The following is a 20695-nucleotide window of genomic DNA, read 5'->3' on the forward strand; positions in this document are numbered from 1 at the left end:
TGCACATTGTATTCCCCAAATTCCAGTTCTGCATTCCTTATATCTGTGTGATACCATGTCTCTGATATCCCAACAATATCTGCCTTTGATGTTTTGAGCAATACCTCAAATTCATTTACCAAACTCCTAGCATTGGTGTACACGCATGTATACATGCACCTGTTCCTATTCTTAGCTACCCTAACACAACCTATGTGTTTACTTGTACCGCAATGACTCCCAGCAGTCTGAAATACTCTGCATCGTGTTTTTCAGGCTGCTGCTCATTCCAATAGAAGCAGTGCAAGAATCACTTTCACCTCTGCCAGTGGCTACTGTTAATCTATTAGTCGTTGTATCCCCCACAAGCTAGCAGTTTTCCGACCCACCTAACACTGCCTTGATAGCATCAGCAAATATTCTTGCACCCTTTCTATTTAAGTGTATCCCATCCCTGTAGAAGCAGTCTTTCCTGTTAACAAGTACAGACCAGGCTGAAAAAAATTCAACCCCTTGAGCCTTGCACAATCTTTCTAGGGCTGAATTGATCGACAGGGCTCTCATCATATACTCCCTCCTATCATGTCTGGGCAGAATTGCAGACACTTTCAAATTCAACCCTAATTCACGGCTTTTTTTTTAACAGTGACCTGTACTTCTTAAGTAATTCTGCCAGTCTGAGCTAACCATTAGGGTTTACATTTGCATTCTTCATTTATTCTTTCAATCCTAAAAGTTTTTTTTCTTTTTTACTTCTAATTTTCTTGGAATGCTATTTTTATTTTGTATTTATGATACTAGAAAATTTTACTTTAGAGCACTCAGCTCCAGTATCACTAATACTGTATCACTGAGATGGTATATGGCATGGACCTGTATTTGTCATGGTAGGGTGGAATTTTTGAAGTTGTTTACCATTTTCTTCATGATCTTGCCAAAGCGCTATACACAGCTATTGTCTAATGAGCATATTTTCTGAAGTTATCGGTCTAAGAATTTCAGATTATAGAGGTCATAATGCAATTCTGAACATTAAAATTTTGTTAAGATCACAGCCTGATTTGCACATAGCAACAAGGAAAAAATGCACCATATTGTGAAAGCAAGTTACCACAAGTTGCCTTGGTATTGTACGAGGAGTGGTACAAAAATAATGCCTCCCAATTTTTTCCTCAAAAAATTTAATTACATCAATTAATGCTTAATCATTAATAAATACTTATTTTTCCACAAAGCACCATTTTCTATGCACTTCCACCTTCACCAGCACCTAAAACAAAACAATAACTTTCAATGTTGCTTTCATGAGGAATGGCTGAAAAGCATTGCCTCCAGTTTTTATTTTTATCAAGAATGGTAGAGATATCTGAATAAAACAAAGCATGGTCAAAATATTATCTGAGTCAGATGCTGTATTCCATTCCTGTAAAAGCCCTTAGTCTTGCTCCCTCCGGAGGGCTTCATGAACACTGTGCTTCAGCTGGTCGTCATCCAAAAAATGGGTTCCATGGAATGCATCCTTCAGCAGGCCGAAGAAGTGATAGTTGGAAGGTGCAAGATCCGGTCTATGAGGGAGATTTTGCTATGGCCTCCATCGCCTAAAGACTGGTGTGGGGTAGTATATTGTCACGAAGAACCTCATTTAGGTTTTTTTCCAGTCAAACTCAATAGATGCCAGCTTTCAACTTTTACAAATATCGCCCTGAGTTGATTGTGGTGCCATGCTCCAAGTCCACAAGCAAGACCCCCACCTTTGACCCAAAACACTGTCGCCAAGGCTGTGTTTTGAACTTCTTCTGCAGTGAATTTTGATGGTACTGCTCCACCAACTGTCTCTTCATTTCAGGGCCATAACAGTGGACCCAGGTTTTGTTACCTGTGACTATGCGTGAAAGAAAAACCTCTCCTTTACTCTCAAAGCACTGGAAAAGTTCCATACAGATTGGCTTTCCGGGCTTCTTTGTGCTCGTGTGTCAACGTTTTCGAGACCTGCCGAGCACAAACCTTGTAGCATAGTTCCTTTATGATGGTTATCACAGCAGGTTTCTCTATTTCTACTCCATTGCACAATGCGTGTTGTGATGCAGCAGTCCTCTTTAATCAGTGTGTCAATCCAGCTCTTATTGTCTGTTGTCACTGATGTTATTGGCCAGCCACCTAGGAGCTTGTCAACAATGTCACTTTCCCCACTCTTAAAGTGTCTTACCCAATGTCTACAGTATTGTCACCATAAACATTTTTGAGACACTTGGATTTTGATAGGCATCACTCCTTCCATGGTAAGAAATTCAATCACCACTCTTCGTTTGATATGTATATCTGTGACGTCCACCATTTTGAACTATCCATGTGCTGCACTCACGAGATCAATCAGAACGCCACTCCATGTGACGAAACTAGAGACCTCTAGTGACCACTCAGTGATACGCAAAATGATCTAAGGCACCACATCTAAAAGCAAAAAATTAGGAGGCTTTACTTTCATACAGTTCCTCGTATCTGCACAATAAAAAAAAGTACTCCCAAAGGAAAGGTGCTGCTATTTATTTGAAATAGCATGCTAACATCGATAGAATCCATTATGGCAAAGTAAGTTAAAGACTTGAAACCCAAACATGAGATATAACCAAAATAACTGGGTTGTGTTGAGTGTTTCACTATATGTGCTACTTACCCAATAAGTGCTGAAAGGATTATGAGTAATGCACACATTTTCAATAAACAGTAGCATACTTCTGCTTGGCTTCAAGAACAGTAACAAAACTACTCATGTTGGCACCTTCAAAATATGAGAATGTTGCATACTGTAGTAAACAGATTGCTTGTGGCTATGTACAAAGCCAAGGCTACTGCTCTACCAACAGCATTTTATATCCCCTCATATACCCACTACATGACGGGATTATATTTAACTCGGAGTTGAGTGGCCTTTTTTACGTTAATCCCAGTTTTTTTTAATTATTTTTTTTTAATTTACAGGACTTCCTTAAATAGAAATCAATATAAAAGTTTAAAACGTCAATTTAAAATTTTCTACACAAATAAAACTTTGTGTCATTGCCAGCAAATCGAAATACCTCAGGCTGTTACCGTTTCAGTTATAAATATTAAGTTATTACTCAAGGAAGAGAGACGTAATTTTGGGCCTTTGAATTTTCAATATATAATTAACACATTGATGCGCAAAATTAAAAAAATTGTTTCTGCTCTAAACACTGACACAATCAAAAATATTCATTAAGTAATTTTAAACAAATTAAATTAAATTCCGAACAAATTACTTTACACCAAATTTGACAAAAATTAGAGCACATTTTCAATACAACTTTCAACAATGGGCACCGAAAATATAAACACACAAATCATTTACTGTTTTTGCGTATAGCAACAGTCCTCAAAATTGGTAACTAAAACTTAGGTATTATAATCTCAAAAAGTGATACACCGAGTTAAATAAAAACAAAAGAACTACCTCCTTCGGATCCCAAATAACCCTCCATTTTCCATACGTCTACACGTGGTCGATCTATAGGCTAAAACATTCTTTGCGGCACAGCCACACGCGAACAATATGGCATACCAGCGACATCTACTCATTATTTTTAATGTGCTTAAAATAAAATTTAAAAAAAAAATGAATTTCCAATTTTCCATAACACATTAAAACAAATTTAAAAACTTTCTTTTCACACTTTTTGCTTTTGCATCTATTAAATTGGATCATTCTTTAGTCCTTTACTCAGATGGCAAGAATAAGAAAAAAATAAAATAAAAATAATGAAGGCTAATAATAATAAGTCTATACCGTTTTTGACGATTCTTCTTAAACGTACAGAACACATTAAATAAACGAAAAACTGAATTCTAATAAAACCTACAACCGAAACCAAAGTACAGCAGATTCTACAAACAATGTTTATGTATGATGCCCTTTTGGAAATCCATAAACTCTGAGTCTTCCAGCCAGATTTTTCTATTTAATAACCATACCAACCTCGGATTCCTTGATCCTTTGGTTCTCGTTCCGTGATGGACCTAGCAGTATGGTAGTTTCTTCACAGTCTGTACGATTCATGTTTATTGGAGGGTGGGGAAGTGCATTCTGACTTGCCCCATCAGTACGTTCGTTCACAAAGCTAAAATTTACTGAAATGCAATTATTATTATTAGCTATGAGTTTATTGCGCGTGCGCGAGTTCTGCCATACAGTGTCTGTTTTATGCTCCTAATATAAATTTAGTTTTAGACAGTTATACATAACTTTATAGAATGATTCGCCCACCAGTGAATTCCTCTTCCTCTGCTCAAACCTGATGTGGTATCATCTTCGTTATGTAATGAACAGGTATTTCTAATTTTTAAATATTCCTGCTCACTTTTGAATCCCTCCATTACATTGTATGTATAGCCCTTTAGCCTTCATGAACCGGGCAAACGCCCCATTACCCTAAAGGCATAAGGTGACTATGCGTCAACCTTGATCAAGTCACAAAGCATCCCATTACTAAGATCCCTAGGGAAATGCTCCGTCCCTTCAATTTTTTTGTGTTAAGTACACCTGTCTCAACGATTTAAGCTTTCTTGCGTTCTCACAGTCATCACTGTGAGAACGTGAATATAAAAGCTGCAAGCTGAATAGTGCCAGAAGAAAAAACTACTAGGAATTAAAGACTAACTCCTAAAAATGAGCATTGTTTACTGCTTGCAAATGATTTTAAACCCGAAATCAGGCATGTCACAAAAACAGAATAACTTGCAACAATCTGTCTGCTTAGCCTGCCGCGACAGGAAGGAACCAACCATTCGATGTCATGTATGCAAATTTACCTTTTGTGCCCACTCGGTTAAAACAGACATCATACATCTTTTCAAACAACGTCGGAGAAGGTTTGCATGTGACAAATGCCTTGGAAATGTCTCTGAAATATCTGAACTCCCTCTCTCCCAGACAAACCCTGATCCAAGTCAACATTCTCAGTCAAATATTGGTTTGCCTGAACCTTCACTCATGACCGTCGCAGTGGGCAACGCAACGTCACCTGACGGCACTGCCAATCATATTATATGCAGCATTAATCACCCCAATTTCCCATCAGATCATAAAAATGAACAAAATTATGTCTCGAACGCTAACCTCAAGCTAGTCACTGGTCACAACAGATATTTTTTAAGACGCAGGTAATTCTTCAAGAATTAATGCCGAAATTACAGTGTCGACGTCTCCTCTACAGACAGACAGTGCAGATTTCGTGATCCACCTAATTTACCTATTGCGGTCCCAAATTGAGGATCTCAATAATGAGGTCTACTCACTGAGAAACCAAAATAAGTATATCACTCATACACTCTTGGACCTCTGTTCTTTGGTGAGCCAAAATGGCAAGCTGACATCTCAGCCACCATTAATGCCCAAAAAGAGAAAAATAACTCATCCAGTAAAGCCTTCTAGCCTTATAAAGCCTCGCTACCACACCCAAATCCACTCAAGATAATCACTAGGGAGATCTGCAGACACTCCGACTGAGCACGTTAGCAGGGACCGATCATGCACTAATCAGAAAGACATATTCAGACACTTAGCAACCACAGCTGCAGGCTATTGAAGAAGTATCCCAGCAAGAGAACCGACCAGGAAATAACAAAGACTCCTACAGACCCAAGAACTAAACAATTTTACTAACACCCATCATGTTCTGCATACCTAATATGCTGGTGTGCATATGAACAGCCCTTCTAATGATACTTACGTCACATCTGGAGATATACAAAATTCCCTCATTCCAGTAGCCAACCCCGCCTCAAATTCCTCAGGATGCCTCCGAGCTACTAATATTGCTCGCCCTCCACATCATGCTGTTATTTCTAACCAGTTCTCTTTATCCCGCTAAGTAAAAGCCTCCAAATCTCGTCTGACACTGGCCGAGAAATATAATATCTCTGTCGTTCCCACCAGAGCCACAATCTTCGCCTCCAGATTTGGACCTAGAACCTCACCTGAATCTATTAGGAGAATGTTTATTAAGGAGCATAACCTCTCAGTTCAGGTTAAACGGCTTAAAAGTCGGCAAACACACACACATATATATATATATATATATATATACTTGCACTTCGTTTGTGGAGTCCTCGAAGCTCGTCTTAATGCTGCAAGCTATCAGTAACCACCTGATGTGAAGATAGTATACTAACTTTTCAGTATGACAGTGAGTAATGATGAACTAACTACTTCTGTTCAGTGCAAAGAACGTTCTTTGCACTGAATAGAAGTAGTTAGTTCTGTTTATATTGCTATATGCATATGAAATTATTTGTTTCCCCCAATATCTTCTTTATATATTGTACTGTAAATAACTGCATTATACTTAGTTTTCAGCTGTACTTCGACTTATGCATTTCCTCATGTTTGATATATCAATGCTCTCTATTTATTATTATATTTTATTATTACTGTTAGTCTCTGGACTGATGGCCATGAAGGGCAATATTGCAATGTATCGAATTTTATTATCATCATCATTATTATTGCAATAAAGATTTCTATACGATGGAAGGAAGCCTGAGGCTTATGCTGTACCAGCCAAAAAAAAAAAAAAATATCGAGTTACCCTGAGAGAGAGAGAGTATCACCAAGAAAAAAAAGAATTATGATATCCAGCTCAGAACCCTCGGTGTGGCAAAGCTCATGCTCACCGGATATGAGCCCCTGGGGTTAATTGTCCTTGATAGTAGAGTGTTTTCTTCAAACAGGCCTATGGGGCTGGGAAATTCCATACTATAATAATTAATGCTAAACACCAGCCAAGAAATTAAACTGAAAATTTACTATAAAATAAAATAATATACAGTAAAATGTAATGAAAATACAATATAGTTAAAATATAGTTAAAAGCAGTAAAATTATCTAAAATAAACTGGGTTAAAAACAATGAAACCTGGAGCTTTCGGAGACTGCCGTCTCTTCTTCAACAGCATACTACTAGTGCTAAGACACATCCTTAAGTAGCAGGTCCATGGCACTCATGCACGTTGTCATCAGACACATGATCTACATTCTCCATGCGCGTATCGGAAACGGAAGTGGCTCGGGAGCGTGTCAAACAGAACCGGTCATCCCTTATGAGGACAACTGTCTCAAACAGGGGGTGTAAACGGGTCTCCCTGTCCCTATTAATAGTATTGTGACTGGATGAACCGATTCGCAAGCTCTCGAGCCACTTGCGTTCCCAAAATCCATGGGCGCGGTCAGTAATGACCGCGTCTTCAGGGGAGATCCGATGCTGCTTTTCCCAGAAATGCTCTCCCACGGCAGACCTCGCATAGTTAGCAGTCTTGATAGCGATCGTGTGTTCCCCCAGACGGTCCTTTAAACGTCGCCCCGTTTCCCCCACATAACACTCCTCACAATCCGGGCACTTAATCTCGTAGAGCACATTCCTAAAAAATTAATGGATTCTTGTAAATTCTGTTTTACACTTAATATATACATGGACTACGAGAGCCAGCGCTGCTTCTGAGATAAACAGAACCCCCAGCCCTCACTTTAACCCACAGATATGATGAACTTACTTACTATACTTAAGCCCACATTATTCATGAGTTATTGTTGAAAAGTCAAGCAATATGATTAACTAATAAATTAATGAATTCTTGTGGACTACGAGACCTATATACATGGACTACGAGAGCCAGCTCTGTTTCTGAGATAAATAGAACCACCAGTCCTCACTTTAACCCACAGATATCATGAACTTACTTACCATACTTCAGCCCCCATCGGTAGCTGACGCTTACTACCTCTCAGCCTATTAATAGTATTAATGACAACATGATAAGCAACATAATGTAAGGAATTCAAGTTTATACAGCACGAGCCAATATATAAAAATTAAATTACCCACTTTATTTGCCTGCTTCTGACAATAATTTATTCAAGGTTTCATTAAATTTATTCAAACTACACTTCTACAAAACAAACTGAAGTTTATTCCAATAATCAATATTCTTTGGCTGAATGCAAACTTCTCAACATCTATTTTGAAGCAATAATTTAATTTTATATCCCACTAAGTGGGAAATATAAAAAAGAGTAAAAATAGCATTATTTACAAAGTACACTTAACGCCTTATAGACAACAATTAATTCACCACGCAAATGGCTAGTTTACAGCGATTGCAATTTAAGGCACTCCAATTTTTCTTAATTAGAAAATTCTTTCGTTTTCGCTAATTAATATTACTTCTCTGCAGCCTTTCCAACAAGCCTATGTCCTTCCAAAATTCTTTTTTCTTTATCAAACCTGTATATGGTGTTTGACACGTAAAGGTGAGTTTATGGAAGTTGCTTCTACACTCACACACGAGGAATTATTAAGTTTTGAAAATGGCAGAAGATTATCAAATTGTAGCAGGATACTTAATGATTTTGTAATAACTGAGAGCAAAGTGGAGGAGAAATTGTTGAAGTTAAACATAAGAAAGGCACCTGGGGTAGCTGGGATCTATCCAGTTATATTAAAGGAGGCGGCAAAGCAAACCCTTAGCTATAATTATGAGAGCATTCTTGGACTCAGGGGAGTTTCCCACGGACTGGAGATATATGCAAATGTATCCCCAATTCACAAAAGGGGATGAAGGTTGACACGAGTAATTACAGACCAGTTAGTTTAACTTCTGTTCCGGGTAAAATAATGGAATCACTGGTTAAAGATGCATTTGCAAGGTCATCTAGACAAGACTGCAGCAATAATTCAGACACAGCATGCGTTTGTTAAGGGAAAGTCTTGTCTGCAAATTTGATTGGTTATTATGATGTGATTACAAAGGAACTGGATACATAAAATAATTTTGATATCATATATTTGGATTTCAGGAAAGCATTTTAAAACACTGTTGCGCATGGAAGACTATTGTACAAATTGGAGCAGAATGGTATTAAGTGTAAGTTGCTACAATGGATAAAAGGATGGTCAAGTGGGAGAAGACAAACGATGGTAATCAATGGGTGCTGCTCTTCGTGGGCTGATGTTATTAGTGGAGTCCCACAATATCATTTATAAATACAGTATCATTTCATTTATAAATACAGAAAACAATAATGGACCCAATACTGAACCCTGAGGGACTCCACTAATAACATTAGTCCAAGATGAGCAGTGTCCATTGATTACCATTCTTTGTCTTCTCCCCTCAACCACCCCTTTATCCATAGCAGCAATTTGCCTCCAATGCCACAATGCTCCAATTTGTGCGGCAGCTTCCATGTGCAACAATATCAAAAGTCTTTCAAAGATCCAAGTATATAATATCAAAGTTATTCCCTGCATCCAGTTCTTTTGTGACTGCATCATAGTATCCAATCAAATTGGTCAGGCGAGACTTCCCCTTAACAAATCCATGCTGTGTCCGAGCTATAACTGCAGTCTTGTCTAGATGATCCTGCAGTGCTTCTTTAACCAGTGCCTCCATTAATTTTCCGGGAACAGAAGTTAAACTCACAGGTCTATAATTACTTGTGTCAGCCTTTGATCCTCCTTTGTGAATTGGGGTCACATTTGCACATCTCCAGTCTATGGGTATCTCCCCTGTGTCCAAGGAAGCTCTCATAATTATGGCTAAAGGGTCTGCTTACTTCCTTTGCTGCCTCCTTTAATAAAACTGGATAGATCCCATTCACCCCAAGTGCATTTCTTGTGTTTATCTTCAACAATTTCTGCTCCACTTTACTCTCAGTTATTACAAGATTCTCTAGCTTACTGCCAGAGTTGAATACACCTCTGGCATTCTCCTCGCTGAATAACTCCTCATGTGTGAATGTCGATGCAAAATATTCATTTAGTTTGTTAGCTACCTGAGCAGGATCATCAACAGTTGACCCATCGATATCAAGTGGACCAATCTGATTCATCGCCTTCCTTCTAGAGTTTGCATAAGTAAAGAATTCTTTACTGTTTTTCTTTGCATCCCTTGCCAAAGATTTCTCGTAATCTGCCTTCGCCTGCCTAATCTCCTTTGTAACTTGGTTACAGATCAACTTGTATCTATCATAGGCTTCTGTGTCACGTGTTAATTTGTATGTATCCCATGCATTTTTCTTCTCTGCCATATGTTTCATTAGTTCATCTGACATCCACTTAGGCCTAAACCTTGAACAATATTTCTTAGTTGGTATGTAAAGCCTAGTAGCTTCCAAGATAAGTTCTTTGAATGATTCCCATTTTCAATTTGCTGTTGGTAACATCATCAGTTGGCCCAACTGTATAGAATTTAAATACTATATCAGTCCATCGTAGTCGCCTTTACGAAAGCAATAACCCTTCCCTTTACCCCTAATGGTAGTTACCTCTTTGAGTAAATCCCACTTCAGCACACTGTGATCACTGCCACCTAGTGGTTCATTTATCTGCAGATTTTATAACGCATGAAGAATCACTACTGATAATCAAATCAAGAGTATTACTCCCTCTAGTTGCCTACCGAACATGCTGATGTAGAAAACAATCATCCAATAAATCCACAAAAGCCTTGCTAGTGTGAGTGACCAGCCCCCAAATTCCAGTCAATATCTGGGAAATTAAAATCTCCCATTATAAGACTCTCTGATTTACTGGCCCACTCTATTTCCCTGTACAGTTTCTTATTATACTCATCAGAGTCATTAGGCCTATAGCACACTCCTACTCTCAATTTTGATCTCCCAATGCTTATGTCACACCAAACTGACTCGACTTTGCAATCGCATCTGTCGTTGTGGAAGTTTGTTATTTGGTTTTTAGGAGCATTAGCAACGAAGGCCCTATTGATCCGGAAATATGTGATTGTCATTCCCTTGACCTTTGCGCATCCTCCGTATTTGGTTGTGAAGGGCTCGAACCCCGGTCTAATCAAGAAGCGTGTGCTCCTTCCCACCTGGCTACGGAGGCGCGTGTTGTTGTTGTGGAAGTTGATAGTTTAATAAATTCAAGTAGGAACTGGACAAACGTTTTAACGGAATGGATCTCTGAAATGTTTTTTTTTTTTTTTTTTTGGCTGATGCTACATAAGCTTGCTTTCATGCGTCACATCCTCTTTTATGGGTTCGAAGCGGCGTATGCGCTGCAACGAAAAATGTGCGGCTGGTTGTGAACAGTTGTGCCAAAAAACTGGCTGTAATAATTGATATGTATGGATGTTGTCAAAACGATTATGTTAATTTTTCTGGCCTAGTCTGTATCGAGAATAAATGGAAATTGATTATTTTTTTATTTATTAGTAGATTTATTTGTAGTGAATAAATGTTAAAAAAAAATGAAGTATCTTTAAGAACGTAGTTAGAAAATCTGTGATTTAGGTATAAAATTTACTTGTGTATGCAAAATAAAAATCAATAATAAAAATAAAATAAATTTTTTTTCTTCAAAAAAATTTCTGAAGGGAAAAATTCTACAAAGCCACACACGGGAGATTTTTTTTTTAAAAGTTATTTTAAGTATTCTCTGCATATGGCTGGTTTCTATTATTGTTGAGTTCAATATTATTTGTGATTAATGCATTGTAAAGCTTTCTACAGTATTGTAACATTGCATTGTTATTGTTTACTGCGTTTCTATGTGAATTATGATAAGCCTCTTTTGGCTGTGAATTCCAGCAAATAGGAACAGCTGATCCAATCGTGAGCGTTTGATTTGGGTGTGCAAACTATGGTAGAAATCAAGTCACGTAAGAAACTTGAGTGACTGCTCGAAGGAATTGCATTATCAAATGACTAGATTGCTTGTCAAAACAATCTTACTGCGTAACTAGACTTTCTTTTTTTCTGATATTTGAGCGAAAAAGGTTGAGTTACGTGCATCACCAGTATGGTGAGTTAAATCTGAAATTTTTAAACATTCGTATATTTTCATTTAATATGTATCGACATATTTTCGTTTTTGAAACAATTTTGTATACACTGAACACATTTTGGTGGTGATATTTTGTTTTTTTTTTCTATTATTTTAACATATTATACTTATTTGTTTGCGGACGGTGTTGATATAGTTAATTTTTTTGCTGACGTTATTAATTATTGCAAATTGAAACCGACCAGTATATGTTAATTAAATAGTACTGAAATAATAATTTTTTATAAAAACAGAACTGTCCAAATGCTAAAGAAAGTGATCAATGTTCGTAGCTTGAAGTGGTAGGGAAGAAGCAGGTTAAAAATTCAGATGCACCTTAGATCAGTTTTATATGTAAACATTTGGAAAATGTGTGTTTTTTTAATTTATTTCCTTCAGAAAAAATCAGTAGGATAGCCTGTCGTGGGGATACATTTTCCCCGTCCTCCACTAAATCTACAGTTTTTAAACACTGTTTTTAGAATAGAATATTCTGAAAATGAAGTTGAGGTTTTTGAGCCTTATTTTGGTTGAGTTATATTTCTTGAGGATTATGAGTGAAGCTAATTAAATTATTACACTAGCTAATTATACGTTGATACTCTATCAATGTATAGTTGGTATGCGAATTTAGCTGGTTATTATCCACAGGCTGGCTACTTGTAAATGATTTATTTAGCTGTCTGCTATATTGTTTATTGGTGTCATATTCATAGGATATTGGCCCAATTTGAATGAAAGCTCATTGTGACAAGGGTGCAGTAAGACTCGCTTCGTTTTGGATCCTCAGCTTTTGCGAGTTTTCTGTGTTCAGATAGTTTTGTTTAGATGTGTTGTCTCCATTGATGCCACAACCCAGCTGTGGTATTGCATTGCCTAACAGTCCCAGTAGGGAAATATGTAATCCTGTTGACTCACTGATTGGGGATTAGTAGTTGTTGCTTTTTTTTTGTATGTTCTGAATAATCTTTGGTCTTGTATGTGTTGCTTTTTTGCCCATTTATATTGCTGTCCACTTTGTCTAGCTGAGTGGGCCTGTGAGGCTATACAATAGCCCTTGTGTCCAGCTAAGTACAGTTCTTTGTGAAATGCTGCATTTTGTCCCAATGGGATGTTTTTCAACTATCTGAAAGCCTCTTAAAGTTCACCACTTGCCTGTGAGGGTGTTATCACAGACAATAAGGGAAATTCCAGTAGAATAAGTGGCAACAAACAGTAAATCAGCTAATCCCAGTGAATTTTCTTCTAGTGGATGTCACAAGGCTTTGTAAATAAAGGATATTATTATTAGCCAAATAGTGCAAGGAAGCCAGAGGCTTTTGCTGCACCAGCCAAAAAAAAAAAAAATTCTGAGTTACTCTGAGAGAGAGAGAGAGAGAGAGAGAGAGTGTGAGTCAGAAGCAGAAGGGAATCACCAAGGAAGAAAAGAATGATGATGTCCAGCTCAGGACCCTGGGTGTGTCAAGCCCATACTCACCAGATGTGAACCTCTTGGGTGATATGAATGATTTAATGCTACTGTTTTATATTTATGAAATTTGTTACATGCATATTCAGGCAGAATGAATAGAAATTTATTATTATTTATTATATATATATATTTCTTTCATTGAAATATGTTCATTTCAAAGCACTTTTCAAAAATACAGGTGTAATTTGTTCGGTTGGAGTAATGCTGAAGTTTAGTGGCTCTACAATTAATGCCTCTATAAACTTAAATTTTGCAGAGATTAAATGTTTCATGTTTCTGTTACCAATGTTTTTCTGAAAATTTAAGTAGAATTAATAAACTTTTTTTTTCATTGAAACCAATGGGTCTTTTAGTGGCCTAAAAACACATTTGCAAAATTTTAAGTTATTAAAAAAAAAGGAAGCAATAAAAATAATAAACATTGCATATTGTATTGTGAAAAATCAGGCATTAATGTACTCCAAGCACAGTTCAAAAAAAGCAATTACTTTTTTTCAAATGTTAAAGTTAAAATACGAGGCATGTCAGGCTACATGATAACACACATGTTACAAAACAGGATGATATTTTTGCCAACTTAAATTCAGTATGATGTTCAATATTATTGTATGTTAATACATATTTATTGAATAATAAAAATTGATAAAATTAAGTATTAATTAAATTTTATAATGTTTTTATGTAGCAGAGACTTGTTTCACCTTTGGATCATTTAACACAGTGTTTCTTTTTCATTCCAAATAATAACAGGTCACCAAGAAACTCAGAATTAAAATTGATCAGTTACTCTAAAAAGATTTTATTATTCTGGAATTCATGAAATACTTCTCCTGTAATGATTTATGAAAGTTTATGTAAATTTACCAGTTCACTTTCAGATAATAGTACGTGTTTATAGTGCTTTTTTATAAGTACATATGTATATTTCCTTTATGAGTAATAATAAGAGGAAACTGAAGAGTCCTTGAAGAAACATTTGAACACAGCCAGCCTCAAATATATTTTTAAGACTGTGTTACTGTGTTCATTGTTTTAAGAACTAAATTCAAATGATTATGCAGATTAATTGTATGATTAAACATTGCCTTCACTTTTTATGCAAGGTGGAGTATATTTTATGTTACTGTACCTGTGAAGAATCATTAATGGTTGCTTTCATTATTGCAGGATAGCAGAAAGAGGTTTAAAATCAGCATTATGCCTCAAATATGCACTCAACATAGTTAGAAAGAAATTTAGAATAATGAATTGAGAATTGCAATTCAGAGAAAGCTAGTTAGTTTTTTTTACCCAATCTACAAGTGATTTTTTGTTATTGGGGACATTCAAAGAATTATATCTGCTGTTAGGATGTGCATATAATCCAGAGCTGAAACTGAGCATCTTACATCATGTTATAAATATCAGCTTGCATATGCTATGCTCCATTGATCAATTTGCGATAATACCAATTTCATTTGATTGTCGACAGTATAATTGATTGAGCAGTTTCATTCTTATCATTTGGTGTAGTCATACATCCTGCCAAGAACTGGCATTTAATGGACAACAGAATGCCACCATGACCAAAATTTGAATTGTTTTAATTTTATAAATTGCTTCGGCATTACATGAAGTACAGGGTATCAACAAACTTACCTGTACAAAACTGAAACATTATTATGTGAACAGGGTACATGATACAAACTTGAAGCCATGTCCAGGTGATAGAGGAAATCTTCAGGTTTTAATCAGAAGTGTTTGATATGGGCACCTTTAGTTACTCTGCAGATGTCTCACTTCTAATCAAATTTCTCTCATATTCGGCATAATATCCCTGTTAATGCAACTAATTATTTCACAAATGCATTGTTTCAGTTCCATAATGGTTCCTGACATGTGTAGAACATACACCTGGTCTTTCATAAATCCCTAAAGAGTAAAATCTGAAGGAATCAGGTCAGGGGATTGCGAAGGCCAAAGAATCAGTGCTTCTTTTCCAATCCAATTCCCAGAAAACACTCTTCTCTGGTTTGCACAAACTTCTTTGTGGTAATAGGTTGGAGCTATATCTTGTTGGAAAATCAAGTTACCATCATTGTTATCCTGTGGTTGGGATATAAAGAAATTCTATAACATGTCTCGATAAACAATGCCTGTGATGGTAACTTGTCCAAAAGAAAAAAAATTGGTACACTTTGCAGCAACTCATCATATAAAGGGCAGTTATCTTTGGATTGTCGCACTGGTATCTCAAAATTTTCTGTAGATTTTCTGTGCCTCATATTCTCACATTTTACTTGTTTACTTTCTTGCTGGTGTGAAAAGTGTACTCATCGCTAAAGATGATTCATTCCAGGAAATTGTCACTGTCTTTCTTCTATAAGATGAAACATTTCTGAACAAAATTCTGTCCTCTTTGTTTTGTTAATTGACAGCTTCAGTGTGAGTGGCATGGTTTAATCCTCAGATGGCATTAACACATTATACACTATTGACTTTGACACATTAAGCTCATGACTGGCACTTCATATGGATTTCCCTGGGCTTTGTGTAAACCTTCCTCAAACCAGTTCCACTGCACCCACATTGACTTTTGTTTGACTGCCAGGATGATTGCACAAACAGGTATTCTTTATGAATTTTCAATACCATTGCTGAACTGCAGGTCTACTTGATGCCTTTATTTTAAACAGCATTCTAAATTTATGCATGATAGCATTGCCAGACTGCAGCTCGTTGAAACAAAGTATGCACTGCACCTTTGGGGTTGGGAAGTTTTCCTATACTGTAGTATGCAGATTTTCCATTTGTTGAATATAAACTTGAAGATATTCTCTAACATTTGGAAGTGGTTTCAGATTTGTCATGTGCCTTATTCACACAATAGCATTTTGTTTTGTGTACATCCTGTATTATTTACACATATCACAAAGTTTTAATTGAATAGTTTTTTGAATTGCAGCTTATTTAACTAACATCTTACAAATGTACCATCAGTTTAATTTTTGTCACTTTGTAGTATCTAATATTAGTAATATGTAGTAATCTCATTTATTAATACTGTTTTTTCCAGCTTCAAAGATGGGACGTAACAAAGTTAAACTATTTAAAAATCAAAAGTACCAAGTCCTAAAGAAGAAATCGCTTCAGTGTGGAGTACCTTTCTGTGATCCTACATTTCCTGTAGATGAAAGTTCTTTATTTTTTGGTAAAAACCATGAACAATTACCTGGGCCAGTAGTTTGGAAAAGACCAAAAGTAAATGTCTTTACATATATATATATATATATATATATATATAATTATTCATTTGTATTATGATGGTTCATTTCGCATTTTATTTTTAATATTCTATTATAGTAGTTTTATTTAATTTCATTTCTAGCTTTTTCTTTGATATATTGCAATATATTAAATAAACTTACCCGTTGGACTTTGTGTATTCTATCACAGTTGCTGTAGAAATTATGGGAAATTAATTTGGTTCATAATATATTTATAATAAATAGCACTGAATTAACTAATAACAATTAAGATAAACATGGGACCAAAAAATTAAAAATAGAAACTTAGAATTTAGTAATTGGATAAAATAGCAAAGCTGTGATAGATGCAAACAGAAACGGGTAAGTAAGAAATGCATTACATCGAATGGACCGTCAATCCGCTCAAAGCCCCCGATGAAGTAGGGGATTGACGTCCATGTGATGTAATACAAAAATGTATAAATATGTTTAATATTATATCATATTGTTTTAAAATAGTATTGCTACATTTTTTTCATCAATAATTGATATAATTTTTTAGCAGTACGTAACAAGTTGCAAAATTCTAAATGTATAGGCCACGGGGAATTAAGATAACCGAGAATAGGCTAGCTTAAAGACCAGTAATGTATTAACTATAATATCTATAGGTAAAAACACCGGCACGGACAATGTCTAATTAGCCATCATGGCTAAAAACAATGACAATAATGATGAACAAAGACGAATTAAACCACAATTGAATGATAATACAAAACAATAATATATATATATATATATATATATATATATATATATGCACAAGGTGTGGCAATAAAGTTCCTGGACTATCACAGTAAAAAGAATACAAAGTTAGAGGAGCACAAAAATGCTTTTATTTTTATTCAAAGTAATCACCACCTCATTGATTGCACTTATTACATTGTTCTAAAAGTTTCTGAAAAGAGTCAGAGAAGGTGTGCAAAGAGATGATGTTCAGTTCAGCAGTTACATTTTTCTTTATGTTCTGAACACTCTGAAATCTTTTTCCTTTGAGGGAAGTTTTCACTTTGGGAGAGAGGAAGTCTACTAGTGCTTAATCAGGAGGCTGTGATGGATTGTTTATCTGTACAATGCCATGTTTTCTTAGAAATGTCTTCACAACAAGTGTAAAATGTTGGCAGAATTGTTGTGAAATGAACCTTCTGCCTTTCAAAATTGCAACCTAACCTGGAAAAGTCATTTCAATAGTCTTTGAAGAATCTATACGTAGAATGCAGCTCTCTCTCTCCCCCCCAGTATAAATTCCTTGTGAATCACACACCTTTGTTGAAAAACATGATCAGCATTGTCTTGCTCCTGGACTTCTGTAAACAAAACTTTTTGGGCCTTGGTGATGATTTTGAAGTCCACTTCATGCTTTATCTCTGAGTCACTTTATCGCTGAAACACCCAACGCTCACATCCAGTGACAATGCAGTTGAAGCAATTAGGATTGGCTTGACAAGTCTTTGCATGATGACACTCTTCATTGCTTCTGCTCATTCATTAGGCTGTGCCACAAAAATTTTGCACAGACCTTTCTTTCCCCTAAATCATCTTATTGATATCCAACTCATTAGCCATCATTCTGAGGATCAAACAACAATCTATTACCTCAATTTCCCAAACTTTTGCAACTCTGTCCTTATTTCGAGAGGTTGACGGTTGCCCACTTCTTTGGTCATTGCAAGCATCCTCATTTCCATCTTTGAACCTCTTATACCATTTAAACACACTAATACAACTTAATGTTTCATTACTATAAACAGCTTTTAACATTTCTGTTGCAGATTTTCCCAGTTTAAAGAAAAATTTTATATATTCGTTCGTTGTTCCATTGCAAAATCATGACACAGAACATTAATGCTACTAATGAAACTGGTTGTTACTTGCAACCTTGTCAACCTACTGGAAAATCTCTGTACACCTTCTGTTGGAGGAAGTTTGAACTACAACATACCATTTCTGTTTATTATCAGACTCCTCAAACATGATCACAGTAGCACCAGTCCAGGAACTTCATTGCCACATCTCGTATATATAGTTCCACTCTTATTTTTGAAGGTTTGTTGTGATGAAATAAAGAAATTGTTATTATCTGGAGCAGTGATGGTGAACCGGTATTGAGTAAAGTTCTTGCTGGAACTAGGAGGTAGTATTCATTTTTGCAATCAACATTTTTATTTACAGTCAGGATAATAATTATAGTGAAACTTCTAATGTACAGTTTGCATTATAGAAACAGATTAAATATAGTATGCTAAATTTCTATTATAAAACTCCAGCTTTATAGATACTTTTCCACTTTTAACACACTTTTCTTCTGGTCACTGATCCTCATCTCTCATTCTTTCAACTTTGCTTGAGGCGGTAGGCAATAATTGAATGAAAATATGATGTACACATTTTTCCATATTTTGTATGCAGAAACCTTGTGCATGGAAAATAATGCCAATGCATATAATAATAATTTTTTTGCATGATTTTAGTAAAATAAGAAACTGGGATGTGAGAAAAGGAGGTAAGGTTATCTTCCCTGTTTGGAAAAAGCAACCTAATGTTTTACTACTTCCAAAATGTAGTATCTTTTGATGCTAACTATGGTTAAAAATAAAGACTTGTGTTCTACATAAGTAATATTATATTCTCCCCTGGGGTGAAAACAGTGCTTTTTTTGGATGGTACACAACATTACGGCGTACCGGCACCTTTATTAACAGTGACATGTGACATTTGGATGCAGTGCACTTCGAAATTTGTAATATTCTGTAATTTTTTTTCTCATGTTTACCTACTATTCAAATAAGCTTAAAATTACTTAACTAAATTTGCATTTTTTACTGTGTATTTTTAAGATATTTTCTATATAAAACTGTCTAACCATTTTTATAATTCTAAATTACTCAGTCGGGCCTGTGTTTAACGAAGTCCTTTTATAGCGAATTAATTTGAATTCCCCTTGGAAGTTACATTTAAAATAGTATCCGTTGAGTGAAGAAAATTTTCATATAGCGAACGGATTAAGAGAGAATTAACTCGGTATGTACGCACTGCCTTCGCATTTCTGGCCTTCAGGCAATTAGTACTGCTGCACGAATTAAGAGAGCTAACGCATTCTACAACTTAGTGTTACCGTAAAACCTACCCAACCACCTGTCCCACATAGAAGGAGTTGCACTAGTCAAGAGTGAGCAGATCAAGGCTCTGGCCCACCTTCTATTGCAGTGGTGCCCAACCTTTTCCTGTACAGGGGCCATATTCAAAAAAATTCACTTATATTTCTTTAGTTCCTGATAGCATCAGCAAACTATCAGCTATCAAGAATTGCTGATGCTATTCAGCCAGTGTTAGGTGGGTCGGAAAACTGCTAGCTTGGGGGGTACAAGGACTAATAGATTAATAGTAGCCACTGGCAGAGATGAAAGTGATTCTTGCACTGCTTCTATTGGAATGAGCAGCAGCCTGGAAAACAAGATGCAAGGTATTTCAGAGACTGCTGGGAATCATTGCGGTACAAGTAAGCACATGGGTTGTGTTAGGGTAGCTAAGAATAGGAACAGGTGCAGGTATACTTGCATGTACACCAATGCTAGGAATTTGGTAAAAATATTTGAGAATTTGAGGTATTGCTCAAAGCATCAAAGGCGGATATTGTTGGAATATCAGAGATGCGGTTGTTGTTGTTGTTGTTATGGGAGTTCAATGGCGCATAAGCTACTATGGCTATAATGCGCCTTCAGAGACGTGGTGTCACACAGATATAAGGAATGCAGAACTGGAATTTGGGGAATACAATGTGTACAAGAAAGGATAGACAAGATAGGAAGGGAGGAGGGGTTATACTATTAGTTAAGAAACACATAAAATCCAAGGAAGTGAAGCCAGTCGACATCGCTGGACAGTGCAGTGTCGAGTCAGTTTAGTGTGACATAAGCATTGGGAGATCAAAATTGAGAGTAGGAGTGTGCTATAGGCCTAATGACTCTGATGAGTATAATAAGGAACTGTACAGGGAAATAGAGTGGGCCAGTAAATCAGAGAGTCTTATTAAGGCGGGTTTTAATTTCCCAGATATTGACTGGAATTTGTGGGTTGATCACTCACACACTAGCAAGGCT

The 20695-nt window shown here is 36.2% G+C and overlaps 2 protein-coding genes across 4 annotated transcripts in view; one reads left to right on the forward strand and one right to left on the reverse strand.

Moving 5' to 3' along the window:
* Nucleotides 1-3548, reverse strand: part of Nop60B (dyskerin pseudouridine synthase 1 Nop60B) — a 149846-nt gene extending 146298 nt beyond the window's left edge. The window contains exon 1 of the mRNA XM_090375081.1: nucleotides 3452-3548. Coding sequence (XP_090231207.1) covers nucleotides 3452-3479 — 28 coding nt within the window. The 5' untranslated portion in view covers nucleotides 3480-3548. The remainder of the gene's footprint in view (nucleotides 1-3451) is intronic.
* A 7938-nt stretch (nucleotides 3549-11486) lies between these two features.
* LOC150084180 (calpain-5-like) overlaps nucleotides 11487-20695 on the forward strand; it is a 110816-nt gene continuing 101607 nt past the window's right edge. For all 3 annotated transcript variants that reach the window (XM_090375921.1, XM_090375922.1, XM_090375923.1), the window contains exons 1-2: nucleotides 11487-11816; nucleotides 16364-16548. In XM_090375921.1, the coding sequence (XP_090232047.1) occupies nucleotides 16372-16548 (177 nt within the window). In that variant the 5' untranslated portion in view covers nucleotides 11487-11816; nucleotides 16364-16371. The remainder of the gene's footprint in view (nucleotides 11817-16363; nucleotides 16549-20695) is intronic.

The sequence above is a fragment of the Mastigoproctus giganteus genome, chromosome 6, assembly GCF_048544385.1.
Source record: "Mastigoproctus giganteus isolate SK-2022 chromosome 6, ASM4854438v1, whole genome shotgun sequence".
Taxonomy (NCBI): Eukaryota; Metazoa; Arthropoda; class Arachnida; order Uropygi; family Thelyphonidae; genus Mastigoproctus; species Mastigoproctus giganteus.